This window comes from Furipterus horrens, unplaced genomic scaffold (assembly GCF_987537825.1).
Source record: "Furipterus horrens unplaced genomic scaffold, mFurHor1.1.pri manual_scaffold_2, whole genome shotgun sequence".
Classification (NCBI taxonomy): Eukaryota; Metazoa; Chordata; class Mammalia; order Chiroptera; family Furipteridae; genus Furipterus; species Furipterus horrens.
This window is the reverse complement of record NW_028327172.1, coordinates 61,470,485-61,488,866: the sequence shown is the minus strand read 5'-3', so window position 1 is coordinate 61,488,866 and position 18,382 is coordinate 61,470,485. Positions and strand designations below refer to the sequence as shown.

The window sequence follows — 18,382 nt, the reverse complement described above, 5'->3', positions numbered from 1 at the left end:
TGGCAGCCTCCCTGTGTTTGTTTGTATGTATTAGGCAGAGCTGCTTTAACTCCCTGTCTTAGTAGTGTGGCCTATTATAGACAAGCACATCTGTAAGTTGGACGGGGCAGAGCCTAGATAATCACCAGTATGGGGCAACCTGTGTGAACTAGGTTGATGGAGTCTCAAGTATGGTGTCGCCACTCTGTGGCTCTGTGGTGGGGAGGGCTCAGTACAAGTACAATGGCTGCTGCCTGGCCCCTGGTGTTTTGTCCAAAAGGGAGCTGTACCCCTGCACTCGCCATGATGCCAGATACTTCAGTTTCTCCCCATATGCCACTGGTGCTCTTCCAGCTGCTGCTTTGGTGCTGGAGCCCAGAAGAAGTGAGTCTGCATAAGTCCTAAGTCGATTTTGAGCCCTTTAAGATCAGACTCTTGAAAACCCACAGTATTTTCTGCCTCCCTAAATCCCTTGGTTTTTATAGCCAGAAGTTATGGGGGCTTATCTTCCTGGCACTTGAACCCTGAGCCGGGATCCATCACCCCTGAGATATCCCTCCCAATTTTTATCCACCACCAGTGGCTGTGGCACCACCCAATTCCACATCTCTGTGTCTCTGCATCTCTGCCCCTCCTACCCATCTGGATGGATGTGATTTCTTTAATTCCTTGACTGTCAGACTTCCATACAGCTTGATATTCTGATGATTCTAAGTGATGGTTGTTTTGTAGTTCAGCTGTAATTTTTGCTGTGGTTGTGTGAGGAAGAGGGCCAGGAAGTGAGCCTAAATATCTTCAGGCTGTGACCCAGAATCCCCACTCTAGGCACCCCACAATCCTGGTCTCTGCCAACAATCACAGATTTTCTTAAGAAGATAATTAGCCCTTGAATTAGTTCAAATAATGATGTATGGGTGCCAATGGAAGGATTTATATTGGATAGTCACAAAAGAAACAAGGTATCTGAAGGAAAAAGGTCTCATGGACATGGATAAAGTGTGGTGATTGTTGGGGGCAGTGGAGTATAAGGGGACTAAATGGTAATGGAAAAAATACAATAAAGATTATATTAAAAAACAACAACAACAAGGTATGTGCTAAATTTTTAAGAGCATATGCAGCTGTAATTGTCCCCCAAGAATTGGTTCCTAGAAAATATCAGTGTAGAAAAGTCAATTTAAAAGCTTAACAACATTTAATAAGAGATCATAAAATACTCTAAGTATCACATAAAATTCCTGAGGCTCTAGATAAATGATGTTTTAGTATTTCTGATTTTTTTTTAAGTTATAAGAAGTGTTGTTAGCTTCATTCCAGTTGTAATATTCTTAAAATTGAGGGAAGACATTATAAATGCTTTAAGTCATTTCTCTTTAATATTATGCTTTCATTTCTTTCACTGATTTTGCTTTTTACTTAACTCTTTCTTTTTCTTTCTTCTATTTGATCTCATCCAGCTAACCATAATCTTCTTTGTAATATATAGCTGCTTACATTTTCTTTCAAAACTATGTGAGAAAGAAAAAGCAGTTTAAAAGCATCATACTTTTAAAAGAGTGGTTATGTATGAATATGTTACATTTTGCAAATAAGATAATAAACTGGGCACCCCACTCTTGGGTAGTATCATGCACCTCAATCCTTGTGGTCTCGTGGATCAAACTAAAACACACATATTTGACCTGATAAATTACCTTTTCATATAAAAACTTATTCTTCAATAAAACAGCTAAATTTGACTAATGCAACAGAATATACTGATAACAAGTAGAACCCTATTATGTGCATGAATCTGAGTGAGATGCTCCTTGGAATTTAAAGATAAGCTAAACATGGCTTTTTATTTTAAAGACTAATATAGAATGATAAGAACTATTCCTAAACAAGAAAGAATACAGTAGGCACTAATTTTGCACAGTAGAAATGTCATTCGTTACACATTTATTTATAAGTCAAGCAATGTATAAATATTATCTCTAATGCTTCAACCAATGATCTCTATAGTTTTTTATTCAGTGTTTCTGTCTATAAAATGTTTATGAAGATGCATTTCTTATATGTGCTAATTGGTAATTATATATTTGTACAAATGTAATAATATATTATATTTTTTATGAAACAAATCCAAATATTGAAATTAGAAGTGATGAGAAAAAGAAAAAGCTTTGGACCATCTTTAGCATCCTCTGGAGAAAGATCCCACAGTGAAGAACACTAATATGTCGGTTGTGTGGCAGAGACCACTGGTTATCCCTCAATATTTATTATCCTTTTCTTCCATAGTGATGAGATTCCCAAATTTTTATCTGGGCCCAGGGTAGCCCAGAATAAAGAGTACATGTATATCCCTCATTGCAGCTAGGTGTAGCTTTGTGCCTAAGTTCTACTCTGGAGATATAAATAAAATCATATTTTAAAGGCAGGAACCATGCTCATCTCTCTGTCTTCTAACCTACTCTTTGGCAGGTCATCATGGTACTGTGTATACAAGGGCAATATCCAAAGGTGGAAGAGCAAGGAGATCAGGTGGTTGGGTCCCTTTCAGACTTTGTAGAGCCGAGCAGATATTCAATTTCTGGAAAACACATGTAGCCTCATACATGTGAGGGGAAATACATTTCTATCTTGCAAAAGCACTGTTATTTTAGTCTCTATTATATATAACTGAACATATATACTAGTTAATAGCTGATAAAACATAGTTATTAACCTCTGTACTTACAGATGAAGGAAAAGGGTCAGAGAAGTTAATTTTCCAAGGTTAGCCAGCTAGTAAATGGTAGAATCAAAAGAGTCCAAAGTCCATCCTTTAAAGCAGGCAACCTTCTGTGAATTAAATACTATAGAATCGAGGAGGAAGGAGATATTAACTTTGCCTAAAATGGTTGAAGAGGAATTTCTGGTAGAGGTGGTAGTTTTATGAGATTGTAAAGATATTGTTTGGAGAAAAAAGACATTCTGGGCTAATGGGACAGAGTGAACAATGGCAAGGATATAAGAAAGTATACAAAAGACTCAAGAAAAGCTTGTGATACATTGCTGTTAAGTACTCTTGGCTTTATTTATTCAATATATATTTAGGGTGCCTACTATATAGCAGGCATGAAAAAAATCCTAGTGGTGAAAAAAAATGTCTATAAGTTAGTTCCCAAATATGAGAAGATGATACTAATAGTGATGTGTACAGGATCAAGTAAATAAAGTTTTAACAATCAGACTCAATCTTACTTTTCCAGCCTCATGCTACTGTTCTATGCTTCAGCCACATAGATCTCAGAACATATGAGTTTCCAGGCCTCTGACTTATGAACATAAAGTTCCCTCTCCCTGGAATGCCTTTTCCCTACTTTGCCTGGAAACATCTTTCTTATTCTTTTTTTTTTCTTTTTTTTTTTTTTGTCCCATTTTTCCCCCATTGCTCCCCCCTCCCAGCCCATCCCTTCTCCCACAATTATATCCCTCCCCATTGTCCATGTCCATGAGTCATTCATATACGTTCCTTGACCTGACCCTTCCCTTACTTATCCCCCTTCTCTCCCTCCCCCCTCCCCCCTACTGACTACTATTCTAGTCTTTGCCTATTTAGTTCGTTTGTTTGTGTTGCTCTTTAGTTTCCTGTATTGGGTGATATCATATGGTATTTTGCTTTCTTTGCCTGGCTTATTTCACTAAGCATAATTCTAATTCCATCCATGTTGTCGCAAATGGCAGGAGTTCCTTCTTTCTTTCTGATCTTTCTTATTCTTTAAGAGCTAGCTAAAATTCTACTTTTCCCTGATTCCTCAAATGGGATGGTTTCTTACAGCATATTTCCATAATGCAATTTCTTCACATCTTTATTCATTCATTCCTTCATTCCTTTAGCCAGCCCAGTAAAAATGTGCTGCGTTATAGAAGTAACAATGGTTGGAAAGATGAAGAAATTTCTTTTTCTGTGCTTACAGTTTATAATCCAGGAAGAAATATCAGCCATTAAAGAAATAATGCAGTGTGGAAACTTCTATGGAAAAGAAGAGCCTGAAGTGGAAACACACAAGAGGACCATTATGCCTAACCTCAGCTTCCCAGAAGAAGCATTATTCAATCCGAACCCTTTAGGATGCACAGGAGTGAACCAGGCAGAGATAGTCAAGGGATGTTATAACACCATGTGCTACCACTATGCATTATTCAGTAGATTCCACTAGACTATTAAAAGCAATGCTTTTAAAAACATCCCACATGATTTAAACAACAACAATGGCAACAACAACAACTCTAGAATTAAATACTGGCTCAGACTATTTCTAAATATGCTACCAATGTACTTTAGTGAAACCCCAGAGTTCTATTTTGTCTTTCCTATATGCAATGTTTCCTACCCTACTTTTCACCCCTACTTCATCCCAGCATCAAAAGCTTCTTTGAGCTCCTATTAACATCTGTCAAACTTTAGTGTGTATAAGACTCACCTGGAGTGCTTGTAAAAATAGACTCCTTGGTCTTACCTTCAGAGATTCTGATGCTATAGACCTGGGATAGTTGGAGATTCTGCAATTTTAATAATCTTCCCAGTGGCACCTGATGCTACTCAATCACAGACTGCATCTTGAGTAACAATGCTTTAGAGAAGATATACACATATTTTTTATCAGAATTATTTCCCTTGTTCTTAACCTTGCTCTGCCAAGCTGAGCTCCTTGGAATCAGTGGCTTCTTTGCCCAAGTTAATATAAGGCATGCATGTGCCATCAGAGGAATCATTACCAGAAAGAAGGGCCTCTGGGGTGACTCTCACCCATCAATCACATTCTCCACTCAGACAACTGTTATATTTTCCCATTGCCTTCCACCTTAGGTGCACTATGACAAATCTATATATGGGGGCTTGCCAGTGGATGGGGAGTTATGAGTAAAGTAGCCAGCTAAATGCCCTCTAGAAGGGTACCACAGGAAAGAAAGATTAAAGTAGGTTTGTCAATGAGTAAGGAGGTCAATCAAGTCTTTACTAATATTTTTTTAAAGATTCATTTCAGTATAAATAGGAATTTTATAATTTCATAGAAAAAAATGATGAGAGAATCACTGAACTTTTAAGAAAGCTTTCAATAATTGCTTGCATTTGCCTCCATATATGTCATGTATACAAATTTAAAAAGTTAATAAACTTTTAAGGGCCATGAGGACAGGGACTATGTCTTACACATGAAAATTTCCTACAATTCCTGAAGAGAGTGATGACTATTTGGAAGACATAAAAGAACTCAACTCTAAAAAGAATAAAATGAAACCAACTCTCAAAAGTTGGAAAGATAATTTTAATAATTAATTAGCTAATATATAAGAATATAATGGTTTCTTGATAAACACTAGCTCCCTTTCCCCTTCTATTTCTTTCTTATTATTTAGCATCTAGAACAGTCCTGTCCAATAGAACTTTCTGGAATGATGGACATATTCTAAATCTGCACTGCCAAATATGGTACCCCCTAGCCACAGTGGCTACTGAGCACTCAAAATTCAGACAAACTGAATTTTAATTTTATATTAATAAAATTTAAATAACCTGGCCCATAATTTAAGGGCCTAATTGGAGGTTTGAATGAACTCTTGGAGAGCACAGGTCTAGAAGCCAGTGCAACACAGTAATTTGTCATTAAGTTATTAAGTGTCAATGTGTTGAATAAATTGATCCTTTTTCCTTTTTTTTCCTTACGTATGTGCTTTTAGGTGAAAGAGTTAAAAAGGGATCTGCAGGATCTAAACAGGAAAAAAAAATCCTGTCATATTGACTAATGTTTATCAAACTTTAATATGCATACAGTTCACTGGGCTTTTTGTTAAAAACAGTTTCTGATTTAGTAGGTCTTCAATGGGACTTTAGATTCTATGCTCACAAGCTCCCCAATAATAACAATGCTGCCAGTCAATGGGCTACGCTTCCAGAAGCAGAAATCTAGATATAGGTAAGCCCATGGACCTACATAATTGCTATTTGCCCTCTGAACCAACTTCTGCATTCTTGGCTAAGCAGTTCAAAATTAAATTTAAAAAATTTTGTGTTATTAAAAGCATATGTCTCCCCCAATATTAGGATGGACATTTATTAACAACCTTCTAGATATTATGAAGAAAACTCATTACAATCCTAGCAAATCAAATATTATCACCCCCCTTTCACAAATAATAAAACAGAGGTTTATATAGATTATTTGACTTAACAAAAATTCACCTGAGTACTTACAGGCAGAAAGAGCTAAGAACCCAGTTGCTCCTGAATCTAAAGCCCAGTCTTTCTCATTAGACACTTTATTTACTAAGGGTGTGGTACATTGTGCAGTTGAGTATGAGACCCATCCCAGACCCACTGAGTCAGAATCTGCATTTTAAGATCTCCAGGTAGTTTTTATACACATGAATATTTGAGAAGCACTCTTATGTTCCATCTTTTGCCTTTTAGAGCAAAGTATTAAGTGGAGGGATAAGGAATCTGCTGATTGTGGTGGTTGAGGAATTGATTTAGATTGGCTAGGTTTGACTCTGGAACAAATATTGATAGCTTTGCCTCTACTGCCAAATTCCTATTGTCTCATGGGCAAAGTGAAGCCAAAATTAAGCTGTTTTCTGGCAGGTAAGGGTTTTTCATTTCTAGCTTATACAACATTCCCAACAGATAAAAATATCAAAAATATAGTTTTAACAGTGTTCATGGGAAAAACTGCAAAAAGAAACAAACTTCTTCAGTGAAGGATCAATGTACTGAATTCAGCACATTCTTCCAAAATACCTTGCCATTATTAATCACTGCCAGGATGGTTCAAAGAAACAAACATAATTCTGTTTTCTTACCTTCATGAATCATTCTGAAAAACTAGTCAATTAAAAGTGAATAGTAGCCTAAATCACAAGGGTCTGTTACTGCACAACATAACTCAAAGAAATGAATGCCTAACTGTCTACCTCTATGACCAAGCCCTTGGTCATCCCACTTCTGTACTACAGCAGCTTCCCCCTCAGAGGACTTACTCTCAGCTTCCTGCTGCTGGAATCAATCAGGAATGCCATTTATATCCTGCTTAACAACACCTCTTTGTTTCAAGCCCATTCTTTGGTTCCCAAATGAACCTCAGTGCTTGTCTATGTCCTTGAACCCATGTCATCCTTTATTTGTTCTCCTCCCTCTCTCTTCTCACTGGCCTTCACTCACATTGTCAGCCTTTCTTCAGTCCACTTTATTCCCTTTAGGTCACTCTCTTGTGCTATGCTCCAGATCATAGCTGCATCCAATCACCGTTAACATTTAAAACATGCTTCATAAAATCTCTCTCATAATATTATAAAGATATTATGATTGTTTTCAAGTAACTTTTATATAAACAATCGTCTCGGCAAATACAATGGGTGATTCTACTCAGGACCTTCTCATTGTTTTAATTAAATTAAAATAATATTGCATTCAATATTATTTTTATTAGTTTCAGGTGTACAGTATAGGGTTAGACAATCAGGTGCTTTACAAACTGTTCCTCCTGATATTTCTAGAATGCACCTGGCACCACCATATCATTGACTATTTTCCCTATGTTGTACGTCACATCCCCATGACTATTCTGTAACTGCCAATCTGTACCTCCCAATCTCTTCACCTTTTTCACCCAATCCTCCAGCCACCTTCCCCTCTGTCAATGGTCAGTTTGTTCTCTGTATCTATGAATCTGTTTCTATTTAGTTTGCTCACTGATTTTATTATTTAGAGTCCACATATAAGTTAACTCATATAGTATTATCTGTCTCGGACTGACTTATTTCACTTAGCATAATAGCCTCTAGAAAGGACCCTCTTGCATTTTTTTGTAACCTAACTCTTCCTTCTTTTCTCCTCTCTCCTCTCCTCTCTCTCTTCCTCTCTTTTTTAGGAGGTTTTCCAAGCCACAGTCCTGGAATTTCTGGAACAAATTCCCTTGTCTCCACTATTATTTCTACTTCTGGAAACAAGGTCTCAGACAACAGTGTCTCACAGGAAACTAAAGTCATTGTACTGCCAGTACTTGCTAGATGTTTCTTTTATTTATCATTATTTTCCCTTAGACACCCTTAATAGACACCCACTTCCTGTATCAGTTAACCAGGCCTCTCTGAAGCTTTCATTATTTATTATCATTGACCTACTCATATTTTTAAAGTACCAGATTTTTCTTAAAAAGGGACACACAGAGATTCTTGGCCCCTTTATTTAAGGATTTGGTATGGCAAATTAGTTTCTTGCTTAGCAAATATTTGTTTCTCCCCTCACTTTGAGCTTGACAATATTATTTGCTTTTGTCCAGTGGGGTGTTAGTAGATATGATATGAGCAGAGGCTTTAACTATATTTACGTCCTGGGCTTGTCCTCTTGTCTTCAGCCATCATAATGAAAAGAATATACTCTGAGTAGTACTGTCTCAACTTCTGAGCCCCATACTGAAATATGTGAAACAAAGATATTCCAGCCAACCTAGTAATCTATAGTCTGAAGCAGCTAACCAGGCCAACCAGCAAATTCTTATGGGACAAATAAACACTTATTGCTTTTTGCCACTGATTTTGTGGCTGTTAGTTGCAAACCAAAATGACAAACTCTGGGTAGTACTGTCCCACTCCATAGTGGACCCTGTAATGAAAACACCTACATATAGGGTATTCCTGCTTTGCACGAAGGGCTGACTATGGCACATATAAGGTCCTATACAACCCCAAAATATCATGACATTATACAAGGTTTAGTTTATTTGAAAAATTCATGTGTAAGAGACTAAGTAACTCTTTTATTAATGGCAGGCACTTTAAAAGCTCTAATATCCTCAACTTATCCTCCTAAAAAAAAGGCAGAAATCTTTAAAAAATATCTATTGTACCTTTCTTAGACACTTATTTAAGAATTTCTTTTGACCACAGATTTCCTCTAGTTACCCAACTGCTGTTTGCATGTATGCCAAGAAATAATTTCCACAAGGACAATATGTTGCTAAAATCAAATTTGGTAATTGACCAAATTAATACATTTACTTGTAATGAAATTATTTTTGAGAAGAACTTTAATATATAAGTTAAAAGTTGTCACTTAGGTAATATTTTTAAAGAAGGAAACGTTCTTATGAAACATGACTGAAATGCTCTGGGGAGTTCTAAAATCGTTTTTTCATTAAATAGAGCTGAAATTATGCGAACAACTAGAACATGAGAAATAAAAGAGGAAAACAAAGTATAGAACACTGGGGAATGAGAAAATAGACTGCAAAAGGAACAGTGATTTGTTCAAGGTTATCCAGTGAGTCAAGAAAAAAAGGGGAGAGTTGGGCCGATGCTAAGACGCAAAGCATATCCCACATTAATGTCTATGTACTAGATCTGCCGCTTTTAATAGATAATTTACTCATGTTTCTCCTATATGGGGGGAAATATTCATATTTACCATTCTCTTGGGGTCTAGCATGTATTCCTTCATAAGTGTTTACCAAATAAAATGATAAATAAATAAATCCTTAGCAACCAAAAGTTGACAAAGCATCAATTCACATATATAATCTCATTATTCTCATAACCAGCCACCTCTGAAGTTGGCATTATATTTGTCTTATGGATCAATTTAGGTCCATGAAAATTAAATGAATTACCCAAGAACACACTGCAATGACTATTGAAACATTTTCACCATATCTATCTGCTCAGCAAAATCCCTTAATGATCCTAACTCAAGAAGGTTGTAAGAGAGTTGCACCAAATATGAAACAGTTGAAGACAGGGAAAGAAAAGCCCTTTGAGGAACTTAAAGTCATGTACAAAATTGATATTTAGGAGAATGAGAGCAGTTTGGTTATTTATTTTATGTGGCTGGTCTTACTAGCTAATTAGTTGAAATATCAATTAGGCATGTCTGTACAAAATCCTCAGATTCTATTGGTAAATTATTTCTTTGTGAGAGTATCTGTCAGGTGAGCCACAAAAATCTTGGTAGAAGGCTTTAAACTAATATAGGTCTAACCCAAGAAAGCAGTCCTACTTATATAAATAAGTTTTCATGCTCCATGTCTACTTCTTCAAAGCATTTGCTTTGTCAATGGATACAGTAACAAGATTTATTATAGTAAAGATTTTGGATTCCTTAATATAGACATGGATCTCTGCCCCAAGGGTTGCAGCCTCTGTGACAAGGCTCCCACTCAAAACTACATGTAGCAAAGGAGTAAGTAAGCAAAATTTGTTCCCAAGTTGAGAGGCAGAAAACAAGGGAAGGGAGGAAGAAAGGAGCATGACCAGCACACTAAGTAAGATCTCAAACTCTACAGCCAGGCTATGGAGGTTCATTCTTGGCTCTGCCTCTTACTGTGCAATCTCGAGAAAGTCATTTAATTTCTTTATGACTCAGTTTCCTCATTTGTAAAATGGATAAATTAATAATATCTTTCTAATAGGGTTATTATGAGGATTAAATGAACTAATATTTGTTAGTGCTTAAAATAATGTCAGGGATACATTAATCACAATATATATGTTAAATAAGTAAAAGAAGGTAGAAAGAGTGAGAGATAGAATACTGGATACTCTGTGTCCTTAATGCATCGGTTTGCTTCCTTCTAACAATGTCCTTTACTTTCCAAAGCTGGGGCCACTTGACTCTCACCAGTAAGCTTAACCCCATTTCCGGTCTGATCCCAAACAACTCTGGTTGAAAGAAATTCAAGAAGCCCTAGATCAGTAGGTCAGGTGACTCAGCATTAAATCAAGTTTGCTGCTATTCTTGTCCTGACCCTGTGTCCCAGTTTTAGTCACTTGTTCCTGTAATCAAGCCCCCACATTGCACTGCAGCTCTAGCATTCTGCTTCCCTGCAGCTGAGTCCCAGCTAGCAGGACCTGCTCAGGTCCTCCAGGTGCTCTGAGGCAGACATCTCCCAAAGGGCAGCCTCTGAACTAGAAACTACACTTGGTTTGGCACATAGTGTTTGACCATTTGAAAATTAGATGCTTGTATCTAAAACTTGCAGACTTTTACATAAAAATTCAAAGTTCTGACTTCTGTTGAGACATTGGATGGTCTGACAGCACTTGGCCCCCATTTCTCCTTGGTACCAACCCACTGGAGCTGAGTAACAGCTGCTCCCTTTGGAAGGCCATGTGCTTTCTTTTCCTCACTGCTCTATTTGTTACTGGGTCTGGATCTGGATCTGTTTGCTTGGCCCTTGCAGGCATTTGAGGTTGAACTGTAAGACTGAAAGTAGCTGGTATTTACCAAGCACTTGTTTTGTGCCAGGTATTCTAAGTGCTTCACATTCTTCACTCATTTAACCAAGGCTCAGAAATCTGCCTGTTCTTACATCCATTATTCTTGAAGCCCTTCTCCTTGCTTTAAACCCCCCTGTCTGCATGGATGTACATCTTTCCATTTTCCCAAATCACTATTCTCTATCCACCAGTTAAGCGCCACTCACAAAGCTTTGCTGAGTTTCCATAATGCCAACCACTCATCCCAGCTATGGCCTGTTGCCTCTCCAATCTCCCCTGCTCAACCAGACTGTGTTGTCAAGAACTTTGGCCATCATAGTGATTGTATTTCAGGTATAGAATCCCAGGCTTTACTGCTCTGACTGATCCTATCATTTCATGTTCCATGCTTGTACAAGACCATACACTTTATTATATATACACAGCCTTCACTCTCACAAAACTTTTGCTCCAGTGCTTGTTAGAAGCCCAGCAAAATCCATTAAATATTTATTGACACTTACTTATGTTTTAGGCTCTGTAACAGAAACTGATTTGAGTTTTTATTTACTAAGGGATTCAAAGAAGTTTGTTCATCTCTTCCATAAGCAATTCAATCTCTTTCAGTGAACCACCTAGGGAACTAACATTATCTGAACACAACTGGCTATGTTATTTTTTCCCTATGATGGGCTCTTGTGCTTTACAAAACAATGAATAAAAGAGAAAAATGTTTACATGACTAAGCTGAGATTTAGCAAATATAAAAGAAAACTCATGAAACTCATTCTACATACCATTTCACAAAATTATCTGGATTGAGTAAAACTAAATATGTATTAAATTTAGCTTATTATGTTCTATAACAGTTTTTAAAGAAACTCTTAATAAAAATGTTACTTACATAAGGAATCGTGTCCAAAGTATCTGTGTTGACAATTATAGGAGCAGGGCTGGCCTAAAAAAGAGAAGTAGAAACAATTTTAAGTAACAAGTAGTCTATTCTGAGAATCTGTTAAGTTATTTACAAAGAGCTCAACAGTATTTCTTGAGGACCTGTATAGGCACTGTGTTAGGTGTTGGTAGAAAAAATGAAATGGCTCAACGTTGCCAACATCCTCCAAATATCTGTTTGCTACATTTACCACATAATGAAATGAAGTAAGAGATAGAACTTATACTCATTTTTCCTTAAATTTTATCTGATAGTGCAGGAGATGAGGATTTGTGTTGCTTACAAGGCAAGGATGTCTAATAAATTGTGTGAGAGTTAAAGTTGGTAACATTTCTTTTTAAAATGGCTGTGCTAAATAAATTTGATTTCCTACTCTAAGAAGCAAAATTAAACCTAAATTAACATTTACAACCCTTCTCTTTAACCTGTCTTTCGAGAGTATGTTGTATTCAATGCAAGATAGGAGAGTTCACTTAGTGATATATGCTTAGCTATTATACATGATGAATCATATATTTTCTTTGTAATTTATATACCTCTGATAATATAATGTACAAATCTTTAGATTTAAAATTAAAACTTAGTCAAAGATGGCAGACAATCATATTGGATATGTTAAACTTCCATTTAAAAAAATCTGTATAAACTTCAGTCATTTGCCTTAAAGTTGAGTAGGAATCTCTGTAAAATTGATGTAGGAGAACAACAAGCCAAGTCATTAAAAAAAAATAGAAGATTGCAATCTGTATATGCACCAACAGCTCTGACTTCATGAATATTGAGTAGACCTATCTTTATTTTCTAGTTTCTAGAACTTCCACAGCAACTTTCCCTTCATCCCCTGAAAGATCTTTATCTCCTTCCCAAACTGCAGATTTCATTTAGATAGAGGAAATACTCTCATCATGATTAATTGAGAGCTGTTCTATAAGTCACAGTGGTTTCTGGCAAGTACTCAAATTCTAGGACATTTCATTAGATGTACCCTCTGGAGCTAAAAGAGTTGTCAGTTTTATAATGTTGATCTGTGCCTATGAAATCCTAATCAAATGATAAAACAAACGGCAATTTAACAGGTTTTACAAAACAAAATTCCATGTTTTAACTAAACACTCTGGGAATTGAGAACATGACCCCAGCCTACACACCTACATAGTGGGTCAACTAGATGTTCCTGGTTCGTTTGTTAACTCCTAATAGCAAGTACCTTGTGGGTTAATGGGAGGCTTTGGAGAAAGTTTCCACAGGACTTCAAAAAAACAAAACAAAACAAAACAAAAAACCAGTGCTTGCCAAAAGGCATGTGAAGGGAGAAAAACATGAGGTTTAGAATGAGAAGACCTGGGTTCAAGTTTGTTTCAACTTTCTAATTATATGATTTGAGGGCTCAGCAACTTGCTTGTAGAGTGATTTGGGTACAAGTCCCTCAACCCCCTTTGCCTCATTTTCTTCTCTGTAGAATGGGATTAGAAATAATCACATTCCGAAAAGGTTGTTTGAAGAATAAATGAAGTGATGTATTTGAATGTTTGTAAATTTAAATTTCAGCATTTATGTTAAATATTATTAGTAGTTAAGTGTCTCTAAAGATGAACTACTATGAGGATATATCATTGAATGGCTTGTGAACTGTTTATACTCCAGAGATCTCAACACTATATTTGTGGTCATAACTGCATTGAAGAGAATAGCTTAGATCATGTGAACTACCATTTGTTAAATGCATATGATTTGCTCATATAGAAGGATATGCATATATTTTCTTATTTAACTTTCCCAAAAGCACATTGATGAGGCATTGTTATCACCATGTTTAAACTATAGGTGAGAAAAATGAGGCTCAGGGAAAATGAGAGCTGAGATGTAATACTAGTCTTTCTAACCTCAAAATCCATTTTTTCTTTACTATGCTTCTCCATGATCCAGGATGTAGGTGGCTCCATCTCACATTGATTAGAGATCTCTAGCTAGAATACCATACAAGACTGTGAAGACAAGAGATGCCTCAGGGTCTTGCATATTAGGTGTTGAAAGCAACCTGGAGATGCCCTAATGTCATATGTTGTTGTTGTTTGTTTTTACTTTTGATGTCACCTCTCCTTTGCTTTCTGATTGGTTCCCAGGACTCCAGAAAGTGATGGTGCCTTGTTTCTTTTACTAACTTTCTCAGTATCACACCGAATACTTGTATTTCACCTTATTATCTAGCATAGTATGATCAATGATTTGGGGCTTTCAATCTATGTTATTTTTTCCTTATAGATTATAATTAATGTGGTCTGAGAATAAATTTTAGACACAAACCCACTTCCCATACAGTACCACTCATCATTTTTGCATGTTTATGTTGCTATTTTCCATTTCATACATATAAACTTGGACTTTTCAATCAGACTCTATGTTTAGAAAATTACAAGGATTGTATACTTTCCTAGAATTCTTCACAGCACCTGAGTACACAGAAAGGGCTCAATAAATACTTAGGAGTTGTTTACTAAATGTATCTATAAAGTATAGATGAGGGTATAAAGGAATAGAAAGCTTTATAAGATCTGGAGAACATTTCTAAGAAAACTCAAACGTATCTAGTTACCAAGAACCTTGTGACTATGACTACTTTTCTAATATGTAATTGATTATTTCTTTAATCAGTCACTATTACTTAGCTCTGGCTTTTATAAAATACTAATTATTTCATAATCCCAGGATGTGGACAATGTGAATTCTGAGGCATAATTTATGTTATGTAGAAAGGTTTTTGCTTCTTTTCAGTGATAAAAAGTTCCAGAAGCCACTATTAACACCTACATCTATAAAAGTCACCAAAAATGCACGAACATACAGGATGTGTGAGTTATGTGAACACACACATCCCTTGCATACATGTGACACTGGTAGCACCCTGGTATGCATGGAAAAGTGATGCCATGGTGGACTATTCTGAATAACAAACTATCTCACCGTGCTACTAAACCGGGCTCTCTGAAGTTGCTGCATTGCTCTGCTCCAGGACCCTCACAGTCCACCTCAGACCATTTGTACAGAAGTGTCCTAGAATCTTCCAGATAGTCAATGGAACATATCATCAGAGAATAAAAATCAAGTGGTAATAACACAAAGCACAGTAGAATTCTAAGTACATCCCAGGACTGTGTTCTCGCCAGTTGGTAAATTCAGATCTTGCCTTGGCTCAGCCTGACTACTGTTTCTTGTCTCACTTTTGAACTCAAGTGAGTCCATGCCTAGATTGATCTGGTTTCATTTCTGAGACTTGAAATCAATCCTTAAGTTCCTTTGATGATTCCTTCTAATCTTTATCTATACGCTTCACATTGACCTATCCCCACATCATCTCTCTCCATATTAGATATCCTCTTTAACTGACCCCTTAAATCAGACTTATAACTTAGCAGATTCCAGTATCACCCTTCAATGTGCTTATTTCCTTTAACTGAAAAAAGATTTGTAACAAATAGAAAATAATATCTTTTTTAATCAGAAGCTTCAAGGCTTGACTTTATGTAAATCTAGGCAAACTTTAGACTTAAGACTTCAGAAAATTAATCTGCTTTGGGTAACGCAAACTATACGATGAAAATGGTTTGTCTTTTATTTTACATTCTCTTCCATCTGGAGAAAGCCAATTTATAGCAAGAAGGAAGAATATAGAGAAGCAAGAAGCAAGCAAAGAGACTACCAATAAAATCTTAATTATCAGATCAATTTATTCATGAATTCTACTGACTTCCTGTTCTTGGGTTCCATGGAATACCCAAACATGTTTATATTGCATCAATAACTTTGCTTATACCAGGAAAAAATAAACTTCTGTTGCTTGACATAATGAATGCAAATTTTCAAAGGAGTTCATTGATTCTGACAGATGTGATTACTTCTTGATATTGGTAAAGTGTAGATCTAAGAAATGCCTCTGAATAAATGTGCAAGTAGTCACCAGGCCAGCTGTAGTGAGGACACCTCTTCCAGCAAGGTACTGACAGGGGAGGTAGAGGAGCCAGACAGTCCAGGAACACATTCTGGGAAGCTTAGGTCTGACAAGTGGTAAGCTAGGTAGTAGAAACATCAAAAGACTAATCCCAGGTGATGCCTAAGCTTTTAAGAAGCAAACTACAACAGGAGATAAGTCCACATAATCAACTGACTTAGACAGAAAGAACTGAATGGTAGTCGTCGTTGTCGTCGGCAGCCGTCCGTCTCGAGAGACGATGGTGTAGCTTCTTAAGAGTCTATCTGCACCGCCGAGAATGGCTGTGCAGTCCGACTCGGGAGTGACACGGTATCTGTCTCCTCCCGTGTTGAATCGACATCTTGCAATGTTGCTGGAGTGTCCTCTCCAGTGAAGCTGAAGCTACAGAGCCTGGGCAGGGTGATATGGAGGGTCTGCTGTTGCCCATGCAGCAGACCCCCCCCTCTCTTCGCAGCTGAAGGATCCAAGGGAAAGACGGAGTCAATACAGCTTGGCTTCAGGTGCGCCGCAGGAGTTGCCGGTGTTGACTACAACGTCAAACCGCCTTAGGGACTCCGGCTCCGGATTTTCTGTCGGGGTTTACTCCCTTAGCCTTTCCCCTGAAGAGGTATGCCGCAAGGCAGCGGAGGTTTTTTGGAGTCAGAGTTTTCCTTCTCTGATGTGCCCTGACTGGAAGATCGAACCAGCGACACTTAGCTCGCAGGCCGACGCTCAATCCACTGAGCCAAACCAGCCAGGGTTTGAATGGTAGTAATACCAGAAATACTGAAGGAGTTAGAAATTGAGCAGGAATTTCAACTGCCTAAAACATGTGACTAGAAAGCAGGTAGTTGTCAACAGGCCAAGTTAAATAGGAGGTAAAATATGGCAAGAATAACATGTGAGTGGCTTTTGGGGTCAAGCATCTTTGACTTATCTTCTCTGCCTTAAAGGACAGGCCCTATGACTTTTATATATAGTATGGCATGACAACTTGAAATGAAATGGAAGCCATTGGAAGTTTAAAGTAAATCCATTCTGTGTATGCGCATGATTTCATTAAGAGAGCTGGAGATTCCAGAACTTCATGGTAAATCTTAACTGTCTTGGATTGACTGCTACAAGATACCATATTGGCAGTCAGACTATGCTCTGATCCTAACCAAGAAAACAGAATGTGGGGTTACTACTCACATCCTCAATTAGGTCTGAAATGAGATATTTAACATGAAATACTAAATGGTATGTTAATGACTGAACTCAAAATACACTTATTTTCTATTAGATTTTTCTCCCTACCCATCCATCATGTTGGTCCATTCTGGAAATAAATAATGTGATGTGCTGGGAGGGGGACTTAATTCTGGGTTTCCTGAGTTGTACTCTAGTTTTCTGCTGGGAATGAAAGCCTTTCTTTCCTCACCTTATTTTCCATAATGTTGTGCTGGGGCCTCACAACCCTAGGGGTTGGCAAATCCTACTCCTCCTTAGAGGATTTACCTGGAGCCTGCAACTGCCTGCCTGAGAATCATCGCTACCTTGAACCTCATGATACCATGACCCAGTCGCACCCAAATCTCCTGATATATGAACACTGGTATAGATAATGATAAGGACAAGTACTTAAATAGCACTTATTTACATCTTTTATTTAATCTACATATAACCAAACAGATAGGTCCTGTTATTTTCAATTTACAGGTGAGAAAACTGAGGTTAAGTAAGTTTGCAAAGTCATACATGGGATGGAGAGAGAATCTTCAAACCCAAACAATCCGACTCAGAGCCCACACTCTTGAGAGTCACGCTGTACTGCCTCTCACGGCGGAATCAGACTTTTCCAAAACTCTTTGGATTTTAATGTTTACTGCTCACCAACAACTCAGAAAGCAGCTCAAATCAGACCTATCCACTTTGATACCGGCTAGCACCTGAACCCTCACCTCCTCCCTCTGCCTCAGTTACTGAGCTCCAGTAGACCATGTGATCAGGTCTGCAGGGGGCAAGCTCCAGGAGAAGTCTAATGACACAGGTACGCCCAGGCTGACTGAATCAGGTTTTTTTTCAGTAAGCGCCAAAGGAAATCTTTGGAAAATGACTGATTAAGCACATTTTTATTGACAGTTGTGTGAGAGAAGAAAAACAAAATACGGAGAATATACCCTAGAACCATAAAACTTTAAAGCCGGGACCTTAATGATCATTTAATTCTACCTTTTCATTTTACAAATATGAAATGGGGAGAGAGAAAGAAAGTGACATAT

The 18,382-nt window shown here is 37.3% G+C and overlaps 1 protein-coding gene across 3 annotated transcripts in view; it reads right to left on the bottom strand.

The window, feature by feature from the left end:
* DLG2 (discs large MAGUK scaffold protein 2) overlaps window positions 1-18,382 on the bottom strand; it is a 725,256-nt gene that overhangs the window by 693,965 nt on the left and 12,909 nt on the right. For all 3 annotated transcript variants that reach the window (XM_090265790.1, XM_090265791.1, XM_090265792.1), the window contains exon 2: window positions 12,101-12,154. In XM_090265790.1, coding sequence (XP_090121916.1) covers window positions 12,101-12,154 — 54 coding nt within the window. The remainder of the gene's footprint in view (window positions 1-12,100; window positions 12,155-18,382) is intronic.